This window comes from Siphateles boraxobius, unplaced genomic scaffold, assembly GCF_051911475.1.
Source record: "Siphateles boraxobius isolate OS27281-9 unplaced genomic scaffold, OSU_SipBor_1 33, whole genome shotgun sequence".
In the NCBI taxonomy this organism is placed as follows: Eukaryota; Metazoa; Chordata; class Actinopteri; order Cypriniformes; family Leuciscidae; genus Siphateles; species Siphateles boraxobius.
The window spans coordinates 4,685,105-4,704,384 of NW_027508953.1; the positions used below are offsets into that span (position 1 = coordinate 4,685,105).

General features: G+C 36.6%; 1 protein-coding gene across 9 annotated transcripts in view; it reads right to left on the bottom strand.

Annotated features, from left to right (window-relative positions):
* Window positions 1-1,077: 1,077 nt before the first annotated feature.
* The window catches only part of pou2f2a (POU class 2 homeobox 2a), a 52,223-nt gene continuing 34,020 nt past the window's right edge, over window positions 1,078-19,280 (bottom strand). For 2 of the 9 annotated variants that reach the window (XM_077194926.1, XM_077194931.1), the window contains exons 2-16: window positions 18,854-18,919; window positions 18,252-18,286; window positions 17,343-17,399; window positions 16,442-16,555; window positions 15,199-15,441; window positions 14,143-14,275; window positions 13,893-13,984; window positions 12,081-12,281; window positions 10,513-10,654; window positions 10,281-10,429; window positions 8,636-8,827; window positions 8,330-8,378; window positions 8,093-8,240; window positions 6,306-6,379; window positions 1,078-4,812 (exon numbers count right to left, since the gene is read on the bottom strand). In XM_077194926.1, the coding sequence (XP_077051041.1) occupies window positions 4,505-4,812; window positions 6,306-6,379; window positions 8,093-8,240; window positions 8,330-8,378; window positions 8,636-8,827; window positions 10,281-10,429; window positions 10,513-10,654; window positions 12,081-12,281; window positions 13,893-13,984; window positions 14,143-14,275; window positions 15,199-15,441; window positions 16,442-16,555; window positions 17,343-17,399; window positions 18,252-18,286; window positions 18,854-18,919 (2,003 nt within the window). In that variant the 3' untranslated portion in view covers window positions 1,078-4,504. Of the gene's footprint in view, window positions 4,813-6,305; window positions 6,380-8,092; window positions 8,241-8,329; window positions 8,379-8,635; window positions 8,828-10,280; window positions 10,430-10,512; window positions 10,655-12,080; window positions 12,282-13,892; window positions 13,985-14,142; window positions 14,276-15,198; window positions 15,442-16,441; window positions 16,556-17,342; window positions 17,400-18,251; window positions 18,287-18,853; window positions 18,923-19,280 lie in introns of all 9 variants that reach the window. The other 7 variants (XM_077194932.1, XM_077194930.1, XM_077194929.1 and 4 more) reach the window with 6 other exon arrangements.

The following is a 19,280-nucleotide window of genomic DNA, read 5'->3' on the forward strand; positions in this document are numbered from 1 at the left end:
TTGTTTGACACTGCAAAAAAGCTTCATAACCCAAGGTTAACTTAACAGTGGTGTGAAACATTACTTAACCCAAGGTTTTAAGACAAAAAATGTTTTTGTCATGCTTTAAAATAGCTTGAATGTAACTCTACACTCATGCCTCATTTAGTATACCTGGTTCTATGAATATGAAAATGAGCCCCACCACCACTCACTCGCACACGCTCAGAGATCCACTCATTGGTCACATGTTGACGTGATTGGTTACAAGGTAGTTTGTGACATCAGAAACACCAGCGATTTCAAACCGCGTCTTTGAAAATACTCAGCAATTATGTTGACTTATGCATTTGCACATGGTTTGTCTTAAAGCATATCAAAATACCCCATAGACATATAAACAGCATTAAAAGCTTGATTTTCACCACAGGGGGACTTTAAGTGTAGAATTAAAATCCTATTTTCCCCCACACATACAAGCTTTTTGAAAGATTAAGGAGAAAACAGAACCAGACATGGACACATTTTTGGTCTAAAGTTGCACTTTAATCCTAACACTTATTGGCTGTTTGGCCCCCACCCATCTTTGCCCACCCCGTTCCCACCCCATACAACAGGCACACAGAGAGCGATGAGTAACAGACAGTTCAACAGTTCTGAACAAAATCCAGATTGAAATCCAGAGCGGATTACAAATTCCATGAAGAGCTTCTGAGGTAAGAGCGAGACACACACCGATAGAGAGGAAAAATGATCTTCGCAAAAACGCAGATACAGAGTCGAAAGTGACCATCGTCATGTAGTTAGCATCATCATGATCAACATCAAATGTCAAAAAGAGAAGCGGGTATGTGTTCTGAGAACAAAAGGAAAAGCATCTGCATGTTTCCTGACAACATGTTACGGCAGAACTCTTTGGTTTCAACTCTTGAGGTTTTAGCATGAAAATCTTCCTTTGTTGACCTAATCAGTTACCTTTGGATTGAAGCTGTAGTAGTTGAAGGGAAAAACAAAAGAAAACAGGCAAACAATATATTGCATTTGATATTCATTTAAACCCTGTACACTGTCAACATAACTAAACAAAACTGTTCTAAGTTCTAATTTGAATTTAGCTAAGAAAGAAAATTCGGAGAACAATGCCGTTTAAATGTGAGATTTACCTCTATTTGGCAATGCAAAACAACAGAACATACTGCACAATGACAACGCTGCAGTAGCAGACATTCCTTCTGTATATGGTTGAAGAACAGTTTTGCGTGTGCATGTCTACAAGAACGTCCATGCATTTGAGCGCGTCTAGTATGTGAGAGGTCCTGCGGTAGAGTTTTAACTTTGGTATCATTCAGGGCCCTCTACAGCAGAGCCGTCCACACACACCAACACAGAGATATATACAAAAACTAATAATCACATGAGCAACGTACACATAGAAAACCGATGCGAAAACGAAATCTGCCATCAACTGTTCTTCAGTACCGATAGTGTGCCGGATATTTGAACCGGAAGTTGTATAGATAATCTGGGGAAGTCTGTGAACCCTTACACTCACGCGAAAAAGACGCTAAAAAGACCCTCTCCTGAGCAACATCTCCTCTGCTCCCCTTTGTCAAATTCTTAAAGCTTTTTTTCCATCTATTTGGCATATCTAATCAAACATGAGGTATATGCAGAAGCGTATCTCTCTCACTCTTTTTCCCTCATCCAACGCATCTAAAAAACAGAGCAAAATCGAAATAAAAAGAAAAATTTGGAACAAGAGTTATGCTTAAAATTAGCCCACAACTATATATTACATCAAGTTATAGACATAGTTTGGAAACTTTTCATCTCTTGAAAGCGGTGGGCAGATTTTTTGAAAAGTTACCCACAGAAACAACAGTCAGTTTTAGTAGCTAATTTGGTTTCAAAAACTTTGTTGACACTTGCTTTTTTTTTTTTTTTAGCTACCCCACTTTTCCCCAGTTTGGTTTTACAAAGATTAAAAAAAAGACCGAATCGATAAATTAAAATGCAATAAATACATAAATAAGCCAATAAATAAGACGAAGAGTTGGAAATATATAAATCCTTGATACACCCTCCCCACACACAATAAATACAAATTTTCGAGGGAAAAAAAAATCAAAGAGAGACAGTTTAAAGCTTTTGGTCTAAAATCAAGTCATCATCATCATCATCATCATCAACATTTCATAAGGACTATTTTTATCACAGCCTTTTTTTTTTTTTTTTTACATTAGCAATAGTAAGCAGTTGAACATAGATTTTTTTCCCTACAAAATCTATCAAAGCACTAACAGGTACATTCCCTCTAGAAGTGTAACACCAACCGGATTTCCAGTTGCTTTTAAACCCCATCCCACCCCGTCCCCCACAACCTCTACATTTCTGGTTTGCCCACGTTTTTGTATGCGTCTAAGATCACATAGTCAAAAACAGTTTGGCCGACACGCCGAGCGAAAGTCAAGTTGGCTTACCGGTCGTGTTTCGGTTTGGTTTCCATGCTGGAGATGAGCTTCCACGTTCACACACTCACACGTCTCACACACGTCTCACTCTTTGCTCCCTATCTCTCCTCGAAGAGACCTAGCACCAATACGGTCTTTCTCCACGCGTTGTGCATTGGTTAGGTTGCTATTTGGTGTCAAAAAAGAAAAAAAGTTTTCGCTTTTGGTATTTCTTCAGTTTTGGCTTATCGTTTCACAACATTCGCAATCGAAGCAAAACTTGGAAGCTACATGTTCACAGTATTGTTTCAAACCGCCTGATGAGGGAAACCCCCCGGAACGATCAATTCAAAATGACGAAACACACGAAATATGAAAATAGGCAATACGTCACCCCATTATCCCAAAAATATAAAGCAATGAGACGAGTCATACAGCATAAACAGACAGACCAAGAGGAAAAAGCAATAAAACAAAATATATATGTATATATATATATTCTGAAGTTCAGTTCGATGAGGTTAATAAATATTCTCCTGTCCAGGAAGGAGAGTGAAAGCATCGACTTAACGGAAAGGAGGGAGGAGGTGAAGGAATGATCTTCTGGTCAAAGCCACGTTGAGTCTTTTAACGTCATCGAGTCTTGTTACTCTAAAAACAACATCCTTGTCCACCTCCTGTGGTCCACTCCTAGTATTTGGTTTCATTCCATTGAGTAAAGTTTAGTTTTAGTCCATTGGTTTTGGTTTGGTTTCATTTTTGGTTTAATCCGTATGTTGAAAAAAATAAAAACGCCGACATCACATGTCTCCCCTCCGCATCTCGGTTGTTGGATTTCCCCCTGCAGGTTTCCTCGGATCCTCTTCAGTCGCTGCTCTTCTTGCCTGTCGTTCCTTTTCTCCGTTTGGCCTTTTTGACAACACATTTTTTTCCCGAGGCACAGGAGAGGGTTCCGGAGAGGATGGAGGGCAGGGGTTTGGGGGCTCAGGGGGATTTATTTTAAAATTTCTCCTCGTGTATGTTGTTTTTTTTGACATGTCTGAGGTCTTGTCGTCTGAGCGCTTTTTAGCTGACGCAAAAGGCCAGACGAATGCTTTGGTATCCAAGAAAAGTGTGTCAAAGTTTGAGGCATGGATTCCAGCGGATGATCAGTGATGGAAAGGGAATCGGGATCACAGTAACTTCAGTGTATATGTGTGTGTTTGTGTGTATTTGTGTGTAATACTGTTTAAAGTGGAGAAAAAAATCCCTCAAAATTCTTCTGTCGTTCTGTGTTTTTCATCTTAAATTTGACAGGAAAAAATGCTGATGAAAATGGAATGAAAAAGAATGAGTAAATCTAAATAGTTGATAGCAGAGGTAGATTGAGAAATACATTTACAAATAGTTTAAAAGAAAAAAAAAAAAAGTTATATGGGGTGCATGAAAAACAATGAAAATTGAGCAAAAGGTGTTTGGTGTTTTGTAGAGTTAATCTGATCCTGGACAATTCATGTTTCAAAGTCTTAGTTAAAGCTTTTCTATCCGATTTTTTGGTTTTGATTTTTGGTATTTTGGTTTTGGTATTTTTCGTAATTTTTTTGTCTTTGTGAGTCTTTCCATTCTTCTTCCGTGTGTTTATTTTTTGGTTTCTCTTTCTACCATCCAGTGACACTTGTCAAATGTCCTTTCTTTGTTCCATTCGTTGCCTCCCGTTTTCTTTCGTTGTTGTTTCTTCGTAAAGTTTTTTGGCTCAAGACCCTGCCCTCAAAAATATGTTCATGTATGTTTGTCTTTTTCTATTCAGAAAGGAATAAATGTACATTCTCCAAAGTAGCTCCATTGAGGCCACCTCTCCACGCTGAATAGATCAATTTTTTGGTTTAAAAAGTCCCCCGCTATCCTGTTCTCTCCTTATCCCTGTTCTCTTCTGCTCATTTCTCTGTATTTTTGGCATTCAAAGACATAATGAGAGAGAGAGCACAAGAGAGAAATGGAGGGATTGAGAGATGGCTTTGGTTGAAAAGGCGAGTCTTGTTTGTCTTCATTCTTCCGTCCCTCTGACTCCCCTCAAGTGCAGTAGCTTGGTGTTGGCGTCACTCAGCCATAGCTCCGCCCAGAGGGGGTGGTGAGGCGTCACCTAATGAGCAGAAGGAGGCGGGGCTTGAGCAGGGGGAGATGGAGCACGAGTCTGGGCTTGCACCTCTGACGCCAGGAGGCGGAGAAGCCCTGGGGTGGCCCACCAGACTCATGCCTGCGCTCCTCGCCAGGGGCAGTAAAGTGGGGCGGTTTAGGAAGAGGGACTGGCGCAGTCCAGCTCCTGGACATCCAGCTCCACCCAGGAACATTTGACCGCTGCCCTCAAGAGCGGAAATGGGAATCTGGCCACCACTGGCAGCTAGGGCTGTAAAAAGATGAAAGAAGAGAGGGAAAGAGAGAAATAAATAGAGCAAATTAGGGCGAGTGAGACATACTCGTTTACACCTGATATTTTAAATACGTCTCTTTTGTCCACTTTCAACCACTTCGGTCCTGATTTCTTCGAGGGGGGGGGTCTATGGGCGGGTAAATGTATGGACTTTGTCAAATCTCCGATCTAATGGATGAAACAAGCTCACGCAATTTATATATAAACACGACTAGAGAAAACAAAAACGAAAAACCACACGGAGAGCATCAGTTTCGTTTCTCCTCTGACAGCCGAAAGACCAGAAGAAAGTAATCTGGACAAATCCGTTTTCAACTACCTGCGGAAGTGGTCAAAAGTGGTAAATGAGTGGACAAAAAAACAAACAACACCCCCCCCCCCCCCAACATATATATATATATATATATATATATATATATGTTGAGAGAGAGAGAGAGAGAGAGAGAGCTCTTGCACAGAAACTCCAAATATGCCACGCTGCAAAAGTACGATAACGCATGTCATTCCAGGAAGTCCATATGGGCATCATACTATGACTGTAGCTGAATAAACAGAAGATTTGACAGAAATGCTCTGATTGATTAATCATGATTAATAAACACACGACTACGAAAATATATGGTTTATCTGAGTTCTTCAAGCATTCTCTGGTATTTTCATGATAATAAAGTATATTCATACTTCAATGCTAATCAACATAGCCATTATCACAGAATAAGGCACACAAAATATTATTTCATAGTATTTTATACAGTGTAAGACACCACATTATCTCACAGAAGGATGCTAAACCGTCGTTATGAAGTGAGTTTGGAGTAAAAACAATGTTATTAAATGTTGTCTTTTGTTGGACCATTTCATAATCGCAATAAGCTAAACCGGTTTTAAGAGCGACTTCATGTTAATTGCGATTATATATATAGACAGACAGGGAAAATAAACTGGTTGAAGTAGCTGTGCAATATGACTTAAACAGAAACGGGGTGTTTGGTCAACTGAGGCGACACATTGGCCCAGAGTTGCCTATTCTTTGAGTTAAATGTAGCAGTTCTTGATTGTGTGTCGGCTCCAGAACGGTGCTGGTGGAAAAGGGTTTTAAGTGATGAGGACGAATATGAGTTCAAGAACAAATATAAGGGCATAGAAATGGTAATTGCTTTTGAAAGAGACAGACAAGGTGCACAAACACAGTTCTTCTCATACACACACACACACACACACACACACAGACAAACATATATATGTAAGAAGTGAGGATGAAGATGTGATGAATATGTGATGAGAGATTTTCATTCCTCTGGTCTTGTTTAAACACATCCCATCAAAACTGAAAATAGTAGAAGGCTTTTTGATGGTGAATGATGGGAGGTTTCATCCCCCATTAGCCAAGTTCCTTAATGTATATCTTTTAATGAATCTTCTTTTAAATTAAAGGATAATTTATTTTTTTCTCGTCCTCTATGACAAACCTTGCATTGTGGCCAGAGGGTTGCTGCTGATGAGGGCCTGGTTCATTCCTGTGCTTACACCCATCATTGTGTTCCTGTAATGTGTGTGATGTGTCATTTACACGTGTCCACAAACATACGCCATTCATACATGCAGAGAGAAGCAAGCATTTTTAGTGACATCTCAAGAACAACCATGCCCATCGTGGAGTTCGTGTTCATTTCACATGCTGGAAAGAATGACATTAAGACGAGAAAACTAATGAGGGAGAATTCAGCGTGTGCTCACATTCAGTCAGACATGTTTAGAACACAAGTGAGAATAGAGATTTTATTGTGGAAACAAGTATGATAAGACTGTAATTATTTCAGTTCAGAATGCTTAATCATAATGAAAGCTGCTGACAGAATGATGATGCGTTTTCATCACAGTCTTCAAATTTATGATCATGAAATTTTGAGGTAATATAGAACATTGTATGCTGGATTTGTGCAAATATCCTTGAATATTATAGACGTATCATAAATAATAATAAATGAAAATTCACAATATTTTATGATTTAAATATAGGTTTAAACAACCTAAACAAAAACCTGATTTTCTGGTTTAATAATAATAATTTTTATTATACATATTTCTAAAGATCTAATTTACATTTTGCAGCACTGGATAGTGAATTTGAGAAAATGTGCAAATAATGTTTAAATGTCAAAGTATAATAAATAAGGGAAAATTAACATTCACAATATTTTATCACTCAATATGTTAGTTTTTAGTTGATTAAATCAACTTAAACAAATAATTGATTAATAATAGTAACAATAATAATTAAAATAATAATAATATTTGTTAGTTGATTAAATCAACCTAAACAATTGATTGGATACATTTTTAGTTAAACAATAATAATAATAATCATCATCATAATTTTTTAATAGTCCAGTTCTAGATCATTTACCTCATATTCAACATTGGATATTGAATTGGTGCCAATTTTCAAGCATTGTTTAAAATGTCAAAGTATAATAAATAAGAATAAATGTTAACGCTTCCTTTTACAGTACGTTAACTTACGTGTACTTACAATGTACTTACCTAAGAAAGTACTGGGTAATATAAGGTAAGTACATGGGTTAAGGTTAGGTTTAGGAGTAGGTTCAGGGTTAGTACCTTGTTATTACACAATTATTGTAATTACTATAATATGTACATAGTATGTACATGGGGAACAGGACTGTAAAATGAAGCGTTACCAAATAAATTATAATTTACAATATTTTATCACTCAATTTATTAGTTGTTAGTTGATTAAATCAACCTAACATATAATGAATAAATATTAACAACAACAACAACAATAATAATAATAATAATAGTTGTTAGTTGATTAAATCACCCAAAACAAATAATTGACTTGGTTATTTTCTTATAAATATATTATTATTATTATTAAATGTTCTTTTTTTAACATTCCTGCTCCAAGATCATTTATCTTATGTACAACATTGGATATTGAATTTGTGCAAATTTGCAAGTATTGTTTAAAATGTCTAATGTTTAAAAGTTTAAAAGAATAAATAAACATTCATAATATTTTGACTCAATATGTTACTTTCTTAGTAAACAACCTAAATAAATAATTGTTTAAATAATAATAATAATAATATATTTAAAATAACAATAATTTATAATTATGTAATATGTATTATTAATAATTGTTATGAATTCTCATAATTATTATTATTTTAAATTCAAACACTGTCAAAAGAGCATTTTCCTGCCCTAAACACATGAAAAAGCTTCTTACCCTGTGTTCAGGCCAGGGCTGCCGAGGTTCGGCGGGGTGGGGCTCACTGTGCTGAGAGGAGGCGGAGTCACTGAAGAAGGGGCGGAGCTTAACACTCCATGTCCACTGGGGTTGAGAGGGCAGGCCACAGAAGATGTGGGACTGACGGCTACGTACAGAGAGAGATTCAGTGTCTGTCTTTGTAACCACAACTGTGAAGTGAACAACACTATTATTCATTCTAACTGCTCTTCTCACCTGTTGTGCTGAGACTGGTAGCGACCTGAACCAGTCCCTGACTGGACATCTATAGAAAAAAGGAAAGATACTTTAATTAACAAACATACATCTCATAATGACATTCTTTCATATTTTCCTTTACTTTCAAAGGTCCAATTTTCATTTTATGGAAGAACATTATTCAAACACATGACCAGACATGTCTCTTTAATACCACATTTGCACCCATTCTCACCATGCACCATCCAAACAACATTACAACACCAGCTGTCAGTTGAAATGGCTTTGGGCCAGATCAATCGCTAAAGCCATGAGTGGGTGTACCATGTGCGGGCTGTAGCAGGGGGGCTTGTGCGTCTGTGCTGGGGGCTGAGTGGGCAGCGGAGGGGTGGCGCTGGAGGGGTTGATGCGCTTCTCTTTCTGCCGTCGGTTGCAGAACCAGACGCGGATGACCTCTTTCTCCATGTTGAGCTGCTCGGCCATCAGCAGGATTTCTTCAGAGGTAGGCTTCTGGTTCTAAAGGGGGTGAGGTGAGATGCATGAGTACATGAGACATGCTAAACACCTGCACTCAGACAAAGACCAAGTTTCAGCCCAAAACAATTTCATGTTGATGCACAAAATATTTGATAAAAAGCATGCATTGAATCAAAGACGCAATTGGTACTCAAAAATGCATGTATACACGGATTTATTGAAATCATAAAAGTGAAAAATTACATTGAGGAATTTGTTCTAAAATTCATTTAAAATCAAATTATTCATGTGGTTTATTTGATCACCACTACATAGATAGGACACATGGCTTTTAATTGTTTTATATTTGCTGTATTATCTGATAATGGAACTGTTGACATGCTTTATAATTTAAGTTTCTGTCAGCGTAATGCCAACCGGCAGAATGAGTTACTTAGAAATAAAAAGAAGTAGCATGAGACGCCTCAAGCGTATTGGCAGTTTGCCTTGACTTGATCTTAGACGGGTTTCCTTGGAAAAAAGCTTACAGCACAGGTGTGGTGCTTGCCAGAGAAAAAGTGTGACTGTGGAGGTTTTGTGACTCACGTGCAACCATAAAACTAAACGGTCTTTTGGGGATTAATAAATCTGTATTGTTTAGTATTATTGCTACTTGTTGTTCCACTTACCATGTAAACCAATAAAAGGTCTATTTTAATTTTATTTTTTAATTGTATGTTATTTTATTTTATCCAAAGCAACTTACAAATGAATAGTGCAAGCAAATTATCATAACATAATATAAAACTTATTATTAATATTATTACTATATGATAGATTAATATATTTTGCAATTGCATTTTATTATTTTATTATTCAATTTTATTTTATCCATATCGACTTACAAACTAACAATATTGCAAGCAATTTAACACAAGATATAATAAAATGTATAATTATATATTTACATTTATGCATTATATTATGTTATATATTATTATATTTCATAATTCTTCATTTTATTTATAAAAATATCATGTTGTTTTATTATTTCTTCTTTATTATTATTTTTTCCTGGTTGGTATTCACTTTCAAACTTCTGTGTCCATAGACAACCTTCTGGACTGTTAGGTAAACTGGCCTATGATATGATATGTTTAATAATGCATAAAAATATGCTTAAGCAATACTTCTACAAGCATGCAAGAAGAATATGGGGTTTAATGTGGTGACATAATTCTTATACAGTATATTGCAATAAATTAGTTTGCTGGTAGACCCCTCTTTCTCCAGAGAGAAAAAAAAATGGATTCAGCATTTTCAAAAAGAGAACCAATAATTTTTTTATCATGAGACAGCAAAAAAAGAGGTCATGAAGCTGAGGTGTTCTGTGCGGAATAAACCAGGTCAAATGAATGAGTCTTTTGAACGAAATAGGATTTCTGTAGCAGGAAATTAAAATCTTGCAACATTTGGTGGTACGGTGTGCATGTTGTTCATGAGTCTGACTAACCGAGATGAAGTTGCGCTCCAGGGCAATGCGGACGTTGGTCTCGATGCTGGTGCGTTTCTTTCGGCGGCGTCCAGGCAACCCTTCAAAGCCCAGCAGAGGTGAGGACAGTGAACTGGGGCTCGGAAGCATGTTGTCTATCGCCATGGTTTCTGTAACGCAAACACACACATTACTAGAATGGTAAAGAATGCAAACATGAAAAACCAATGAGAAAAGTGACAAAAACACACACCTGCATCGCTCAGCCATTTCTCCAGCAAGGGTTTGAGCTTGCACATGTTCTTGAAGCTGAGGTTGAGAGCCTCGAAACGTGAGATGGTGGTCTGACTGAAGTCATTGCCGTACAGTTTCCCCATGGCCATACCGACGTCCCCCTGCATGAAGACACGGAGCAGAGTTACCAATCGCTCGTTTTATCCCTAAGCAGACAGGACTAGTTTAGCGTGAGGACTGTTGAGTTTATGTTTCACAGACATACTATGTGATTTCTATGGAAGGTTGTGTCCCCCACAGAATAAAAAATAAAAAAGGTAATTGCGACTTTTTATCTCTACAATTTTTTCTCGACTTTTTTCTCGCAACTGCGAATTTACATATTTTTTTCTCAGAATTGTGTGATATAAAACTGCAATTGTGGGTTATAAATTCAGAATTGTGAGATATGAACTCGCAATTCTGAGAAAATAAAGTCTTTGTTTTCGTCAGTTGACCTATTTTGCAATTCTGACTTTTCTCAGAATTGCGAGATATAAAGGCCAATTCTGATGAAAATAATAAACTCGAAATATAAACTCGCAATTATATCTTAAATTGTTTTATTCCGTGGAGAAAAGTTTTTTTCTCACACAACTGTGTTCTAACAAATTATCTCCTCATTTATTTTCTTCACTGAATATTGTAACTAAAGCTACATTTCTCACTGGTTTTCCAACTGGTTGCATCTTCGTTATTGATTTAGACCTTTTAGCCAACTTTCTTTAAAAGGAAAATTAAATAAGGAAAGTCTATTCCCAAATAGTGCATTAAAATATGAAATTAAATAAATTAAATTTTAGAAACTGCTCATAATAACTAGTTATTTTAATTAATACACAAAATCTTATTAATATATATATATATAAGTACTGTATCATTTTTATAGAAATACAAAGAAAACATGATTGTTGCATACATACATACATAAAAATTATATTAAAATGGTATTTAAAAATTAAAATAAATAAAGATTTAAAACTGCTCAGAATGACCATTGTGATTATAATTAATGCCATAGGCCACCCTTAATTGTATACATAATCTTACAGTGTATATGACAAGTATTCTTTATTTCAATAGGTTTCATTGTACATATTAATTAATATTCAACGATAATATTGATTTGACTGCACTGACACTACTGGATGAGAACTGAACCGAGCTGGACAATGACATCACTGGTTTCTGCAGAACTGCTTCATAGATGAAATGAACTAATTGAATAATTGTTGATATTTACAACAGAAGTGAATCAACACTGAACTGACCTCAGCTGAACAATGACACTATTTTCTTTTAGAGCTGCTCTACAGCCGAAATCAACTTGATCATTGAATCATTCTCCTGTTATTACTGTGAAGCTCCTTTGAAACAATCTCTATTAAATAAAGCGCTATAAAAATAAAGGTGACTTGACTTGATATTGACTGCATCTCAAAAATAAGTGTCTTGAAAGAAGGTTTAATTGTTTTTCATCTCTATTTTTTGAAATTTGATTCTTTTATTCTCTTAAAAGCCGAACTGTGACAGAAAACTGTTTCACACCTGTGTGAACCCCAGTTTAATTCGCCTCTGTTTGAAGGTTCTGGCAAACTGTTCGAGCTCCTCCAGGTCGCTGGGCTCCTCGGGATGGGGCGTCGCCGTGGGAACGGAGCTCATGGGAGGGGCGGAGGAGGGGGCGGAGCTTACAACGCTCTCCACGTTCTTCTCCCTCTGCAATGACCACAGCCTGTCGTCAAGATGACGCTACAGCACAGATTGGGAAAACACACTACTTTCTCAAACACGTATCTACTGTGAGACAGAGCCTTCCATTTCAAACCCATTTCAAAAGATTCCCTTCATTTTTGCGTAACAACATTTTTCGACCCCGGAAAGGCAACAAATTTAGACTGACTATATAGCATATTACCATTCAACTCATTATTATGTGATAACGTTCAAAAGTAAGATTTTTTGGTCACACTTTAGATTAGGGTCCAATTCTCACTATTAACTTACTATTAACTATGACTTTTGCCTCAATAAACTCATAAGTACTTCTTATTAATTATAAAGTAGTGTTAAGTTTAGGTATTGGATTAGGGATGCAGAATATGGTCATGCAAAATAAGGCATTAATATGTGTTTTATAAGTACTAATAAACTGGGGGGGGGGGTTAGCATCACATTATGAAATAAATGTTTTTTTCTCCAAAAATACATTGGGAAAAATTAGTTGCTCCCTTTTTATTAAATACGTTTTGAAACCTCCTTTTTCCAAGATTGTTAGGTCACTAACAATCTGAGGTCACTGAGCACGAAACCAAGCATCTGCAATGGCCATCCCAGTCCCCAGACCTGAACCCGATAGAAAATGAGTGAGTGAACTGAAGAGAAGAAGCGCCAACATGGATCTGGGAATCTGAAGGAACTGGAGAGATTCTGTATGGAGGAATAGTCTCTGATCTCTTGTCAGGTGTTCTCCAAACTCATCAGGCATTATAGGAGAAAACTCAGAGCTGTTATCTTGTCAAAAGGAGATTGCAAAAAGTATTTAATAAAAGGGGGCAAATAAATAAAATGTTAGATTTTTGCATTTTTTAAAATAGAATATCAAAAGGATAAATTTTTCCAGATTTTTTACAGCCATCTTTGATCATATTTACCAAGGGGGCAAATAATTCTGACCAGCACTGTACATGCTAATAAGCAATTAGTTAATAGTGAGAATTTGACCCTAAACTACCTTTTTTTCCCTTCAAATAAATGATGTTTTTTTTAACCTTCAATTCATCAAATAATCCTGAAAAAAATTAGTCACGTTTTTAACAAAAAATATTAAGCAGCACAACTGATTTCAACATTGATAAATATAATAAGAAGACATTTTTCTTGAGCACCAAATCAGCATATTAGAATGATTTCTGAAGGATCATGTGACACTAAAGACTGGAGTAATGATGCAGAATGAATGAATTATATCTTCAAATGTATTAAAATAAATAAATAAATAATAAAAAACCCGAAAAAAAAAACGTTCTTTTAAATTGTAATAAAACATCACACTATTACTGATTTTAGTGTATTTTTGATCAAATAAATGCAGCCTTGGTGAGTATTAGAGACTTCTTTCAAATTTCTTACTGACGCCAAACTTTGGAAAGGTAGTCTAAACATACTATGCAGAATACTGACTTGAATCATTAAATTTGCCAAACTTTGCAGTATACAGGAGTGCGCACTGCATCAAATCCTGTATCCCACAATGCAGTGTCTCAAGTAAAATGCCATGATGATAACTGGACACCATTTGCTGATTGAATAAGCAACATGAGGTGGACAACAATGTAGTTTGAAACCCTTTTTTGTTCATACCTGTGCTTGAAGCCCCAGTCTAGGTGGGGTGGTCAGGAGACTCCCTTGGCTTTGCTGAGGTAGTGAAATCAAATTTGATGTCGAAAGCAAACCTGAGAGAGCATGAATGGCAATTACACATTACAGACATCACTGCACGCAAATGTTATTGGTGTCACAGAGTCAGCTGTTATGTGAAATAATGGTAATGCATACACAGGGGAACGGGGTGCAGTTTCAGTGATTGCATGATGAAATAATGTGTGAATACCTTGCTGACCCTGCTGAGCCTGGGCTTGAGGCAGCAGGAACTGAGCAGGGGACTGTAGAGGATGGCCTGGCATCAGTACCAACTGCTGTAACTGCAACAACTGCTGAATGTCCTTCAGAGAGAGACAGAAAGCCTTATGAGGGTGAAAAAAAGACAAGTGAGCCAGTCAAGACATGGGGAATAAGTAAAGAGGTCCAGTTATGTTACAAAGTCAAGTTATAGAAACAATTGTTCGGTGGAAAATCGCAATTTGTACTGAAGAACCCTTTACCTGATATTTTAATTCTAATCTCATTTCACATTCTTAAAATGACTGACTATATAACAAAATGTTTCCTTGCACATGACCAGAAGTCTCAAGAAATAAATATGCATATTTCACACATTCATTAAATACTTAAATGCATTCAAATCATACTAGATTCAGGCCTTCCAGAAAAACGCGGAGTTTTTTTGTGATTGTTGCGGGCAAAAATCCTTGATTATGCGGCCCTTTTTTTTTAAAAATGCGATGGAATATGCGGGATATTCATGCAATTTTATGCGATGAAATTGAAATGAAACACCCCATGTGAAACACCCCATGTGTGCGGGTAATTTCTGTTTAATGCTACTTCTTTTATCTTATTTTGTTTATTAAGTAACGATGTGACGATGTTATTTAAATGTGGTATTGCAAGAATGTCTGCAAGACTTACTTTTTAAAAGTACTGTAGGAATATAATAACAGGGTAATAACTAGGTACTAACCCTGAACCTACCCCTAAACCTAACCCATGTAGTTACCTTATATTAACCAGTACTTTCTTAGGCAAGTACACTGTAAGTACACATAAGTGCATGTACAGTAAAAAAAGTGCAACCGTATGTATTTATATACTAATGGACAAATTGCAATAACTTTCTGTTCATAATTGACTGAATGCCACAGGTGCTGCTGATATATAGTATATTTGACCGGGAACGTTCCCTGAATTGAAATACAGGAAATTGCCAATCTAGCCTCTGATCAAAAATGCATTTTCCTAAAACGTAGAACGGCAGCGCAGAAGGTACCTGGGCAGTGAGTTGGATAGGCTGCGATAGAAGTGGAGGTGGAGCTTGCTCATGTTTGGCTTGAGACTGGGCTTGTGCTGCTGCCTGATTGGCCTGCTGCTGTTGCGTGTGCTGCTGCTGATTGGCTGCGGCAGCTGCGTGGGCCGCATGCGCTGCGTTTGACTGCTGCACGGCTGCGGCTAACAGCTGCGCTTGAGCCTGCTGCAACAACAGCTGCTGCTGTGCAGGGAGGAGAGCGGCCAGCTAAAGAGAGGAAGAAGAGGAGCGAGGGATAGAGAGAAAAGGTGAAGAAAAGAACAGCATCACCAAGCAGCAGAGGGAGCGTCTGTGGCAACTTCTATTAAGAAACCAGGCCCTGAGATGGCATCCACAGCATGGTTAAGCTAAGAAGGTTATACATCAACCGAAAGCATGTTGAATTTAGTTAATAGAAGCGTAGAGCAAAAGAGAAAGACAGCGAAAAAAAGCAAGCCATATAATATTTGTATTTGTTGTCATTCATTCAGATTAATTATTATATAATATAGCAATGTTTACTTCCAGAGCACGATTTCTAAAGTGATCTCCTAATAAATCATTTAGCCCCAAGCTCATGCCACAGACCCTTTTCACAATTCTAGGGTTCTCAGAAGCAGAAGTCACAGGTGTCATATTGGGTAAACGTCTATAGTGGTGAATGGGAGATGATGGCAAATATATATTTTTTTATAATTGTAAAATTGTTTGCGATATCATTCCGGCCAGTGAAAAGGGTCCATAGGTTGAAATAAAAGTGCCACAAAGTCAGAGTTTAGCTTTATTAGGGAAGTAAACTACAAATGGATTAATAATATTGTCTCTGAATGTTTAAATACTTTAAAAAATGGTTAAAAAATATTACACTTTACCTTTATATAATTTTTTTTATAATGAAGTCATATGAAAACAAATCAAGAACATTTCAATCGCATCATAAATATTTTTTAAATGATTCATTAATGTATTATTAATAATATTTATTTTAAAAATAAGTATTTTTAAAATATCAGGGGTGCTTACTTATTGAAGTAGTAAATCATTTAAGCCATAGGTTTGAAAATGAGACATTTCAACTAATAAAGTTTGTGTGTGTGTGTGTGTGTGTGTGTGTGTGTGTGTGTGTGTGTGTGTGTGTGTGTGTGTGTGTGTGTGTGTGTGTGTGTGTGTGTGTGTGTGAGTGTGTGTGTGTGTGTGTGTGTGTGTGCGTGTGTGGGTAAGCACATACCCCTGCGAGCTGACTGCCTGCCAGCATGAGTTGTGTGTGTGGTAGAGAAGGCTGAACTGGAGGAGGAGGAGGAGCGTGAACACTGGTCATCTCAACGGCCTCCTCGGCTTTAACCTATAAAACACATTCATATATATTATTAATAATAACATATGGAATATTAATAATACATATACACATAAACACTAATATTCTAATACATCAACATTCTCACACACACAATCACAAAAATGGCAACTATATAAAAATGCGTTAAGCTATCCCCTTTTTATTTTAGTATTATTTATGTAGCATATAATTTTTTTGTGGGCGTGTTTTAATTTAATGATCATAAATTCATTAAAAAAATCTTTTAATACTACAAAATGCTAAAATATCAGCACTTTTTTATTTATTTATCTGTATTAAATGAACAGTGTAATTTATTACTGGTCCAGCTAGTTTGCAACTAATATGCAAATACACAAGGCCATTACTAAATATCGATAACCGATTATACCGACTACCACTTCATGTCTTTTCAAAAACCACACAAGGCCATTTCCATTAATAAACACAAACATTTTCATTGGATTACTCACAAATTCAAAAGACGAGGAGCAGTTCAACTGGTTTAGTTCTGTAAATGTCCATCCAGAGTCTCTCTACTAACTGCATCTGCCCTGCGATCGATCGAATCTTCTCTTTCTACCTCACTTCTGCTCGATCTGGATCCTTTCATACGTTTCATGCATCATAGCTTACTTTCCCGCCTGGCATCTTGTTAGGAATGCCGTTTAAACAAACTAAAGAATTCTCATTTGCATATTACAATGGTAACGTATAATTACCCGAGGACATTCATGTAAGCGAATGCGGTCAAAATAAAAAGCATTATTGGCATGAACACACAAACACACACCTTTGTGTTGCTGGGTGCAGGAGACAGGCAGAACGGACTTGTTTTCATTGGCTGGATCTGAATGAGACAGGAACAAATCATTAGGGACAAAACTCACTGCCTTCAACTGGATCGCTTTAGCTTTAAAAAATGATCTAAAACAGAACAAATTTAGGCTTAAAAGGAAGGTTTAGAAACAATTTTCACTCGGAAATTGATAGTAAATTTTACAATCAATTTGAAAGAAAGAGCAATTAACACATTGAATTAATGCAATTTTAAAAGCAGAAAAACTAAAATAATACGTTCTTATAAAACGTACATCAATAATGTTGATTTTTTTTATTTAGATTTTTTTAACAGCGTGTTCGTTGAATCACAGTCCTGCTTCTTAGTAATATCAGTATTGATGCACTGTGTTTAATATTCATTCAGTGGAGACTTGGAAACAAACAACTGTAAAGTTCACTAAATTCACCCAACATATTTTTCATTGCATTTATCCATAGTGTTATTGCAGTAAGCGGCAAACTTCAAAGTGGGAAAAAGAGCATGTTTGCCCCGGGACTGTCCCTGCAAGCATTTGCAAATGACGAATGCTGCGTGTAATTAAAAGAAACGCTCTAGCATTTTAACATCCATTCTTACATAACAATCTATTAGCTTTCTTATTGGCTACAGCAGGACAGTTGATCTATCAGTTAATGATACTGATCTTTATAAAAGTACATAAATGGTTTTAGAATTTCTTTTTCCCAAATATGCTAAATATTTGTATTTTGTTTTTCCCCTGATCTAGATGGTCCCGCTTTTGGAGAACCTCTCAGTATTGATGCACCGTGCACCGATGCACTCTTTCTTTATGTATTTCACACATTCATTGAGATCGAACAACTAACATAAAATTTGCTCTGAAAGTTGTTCACTCACCTGATCGCTGGCATCTGGACTGTTCCTCTCAGAGTCTGTAAAAACACACACACACACAAACACACACACACACGCAAGGACACATCAGGTCAGAATAGTGCCTCAGGCTCCAGCCCTCACATCAACAAAAGCGTGGTCTGGTTAGCCAGAGGCATTGCATTATTGGAATACCATGGAGCGTTTAACCTGGGTTACGTTACGCTTCTGCTGTTGTGTGTGTGTGTGTGTGTCAGATTGAGGCCATGGCTGACTAAAGTGTTCTGTGTGTGGTTCAGACCAAGTGGAAAATGTGAGAATTATGACGAAACAAAATCTCACACACACACACACACACACACACACACACACACACACACACACACACACACACACACACACACACACACACACCTAGGAATAGTCATGAATCATACTAGTGTACATGATAAAACGTACTTATACATGCTATGTTTCTCTCCCACAATCTCATCACACAAATCTCCTTAATAACTTTACATACTAAAAACAATAATTATATTGATTCTATAGATAATGCATATAATAAGTTAACAAATGTACTACATCTTAAGCACTCAGACTCATACAGTAGTAATAATTTTTACCTGTACTATCGACTGGAAACTCAGTCCCCATCTTATCATCGTCGACAGCTTTAGACATCCTGATATCTACTGAAACAGAGAGAGGAACTGACTGAAAACATCTCGTGGATTTTAGCTTTTTTTGTTGTCAGTCATCCTTATATCATCAACCACATAAAGGGTAGTTGACAAATAACCTGTTTTCATCATAAAGATTCATCAAAAGACTTAAACGTATATTGGTGCTGAAAATGGTCACCTTTTCTTTTCATCCCACTATTTTTCATTTTTCAGCAAAAGAATGCACTATAAATACAACACTAGGCTTTTGGACGTTGTGAAAAATACCTAAAATTAACTATTACTGTAATAACTATTTAATATTTAAAATAGTAACACACCCTGACACCAAAAAAGAATTCACAAATTTTTAATGTGGATTCAATTT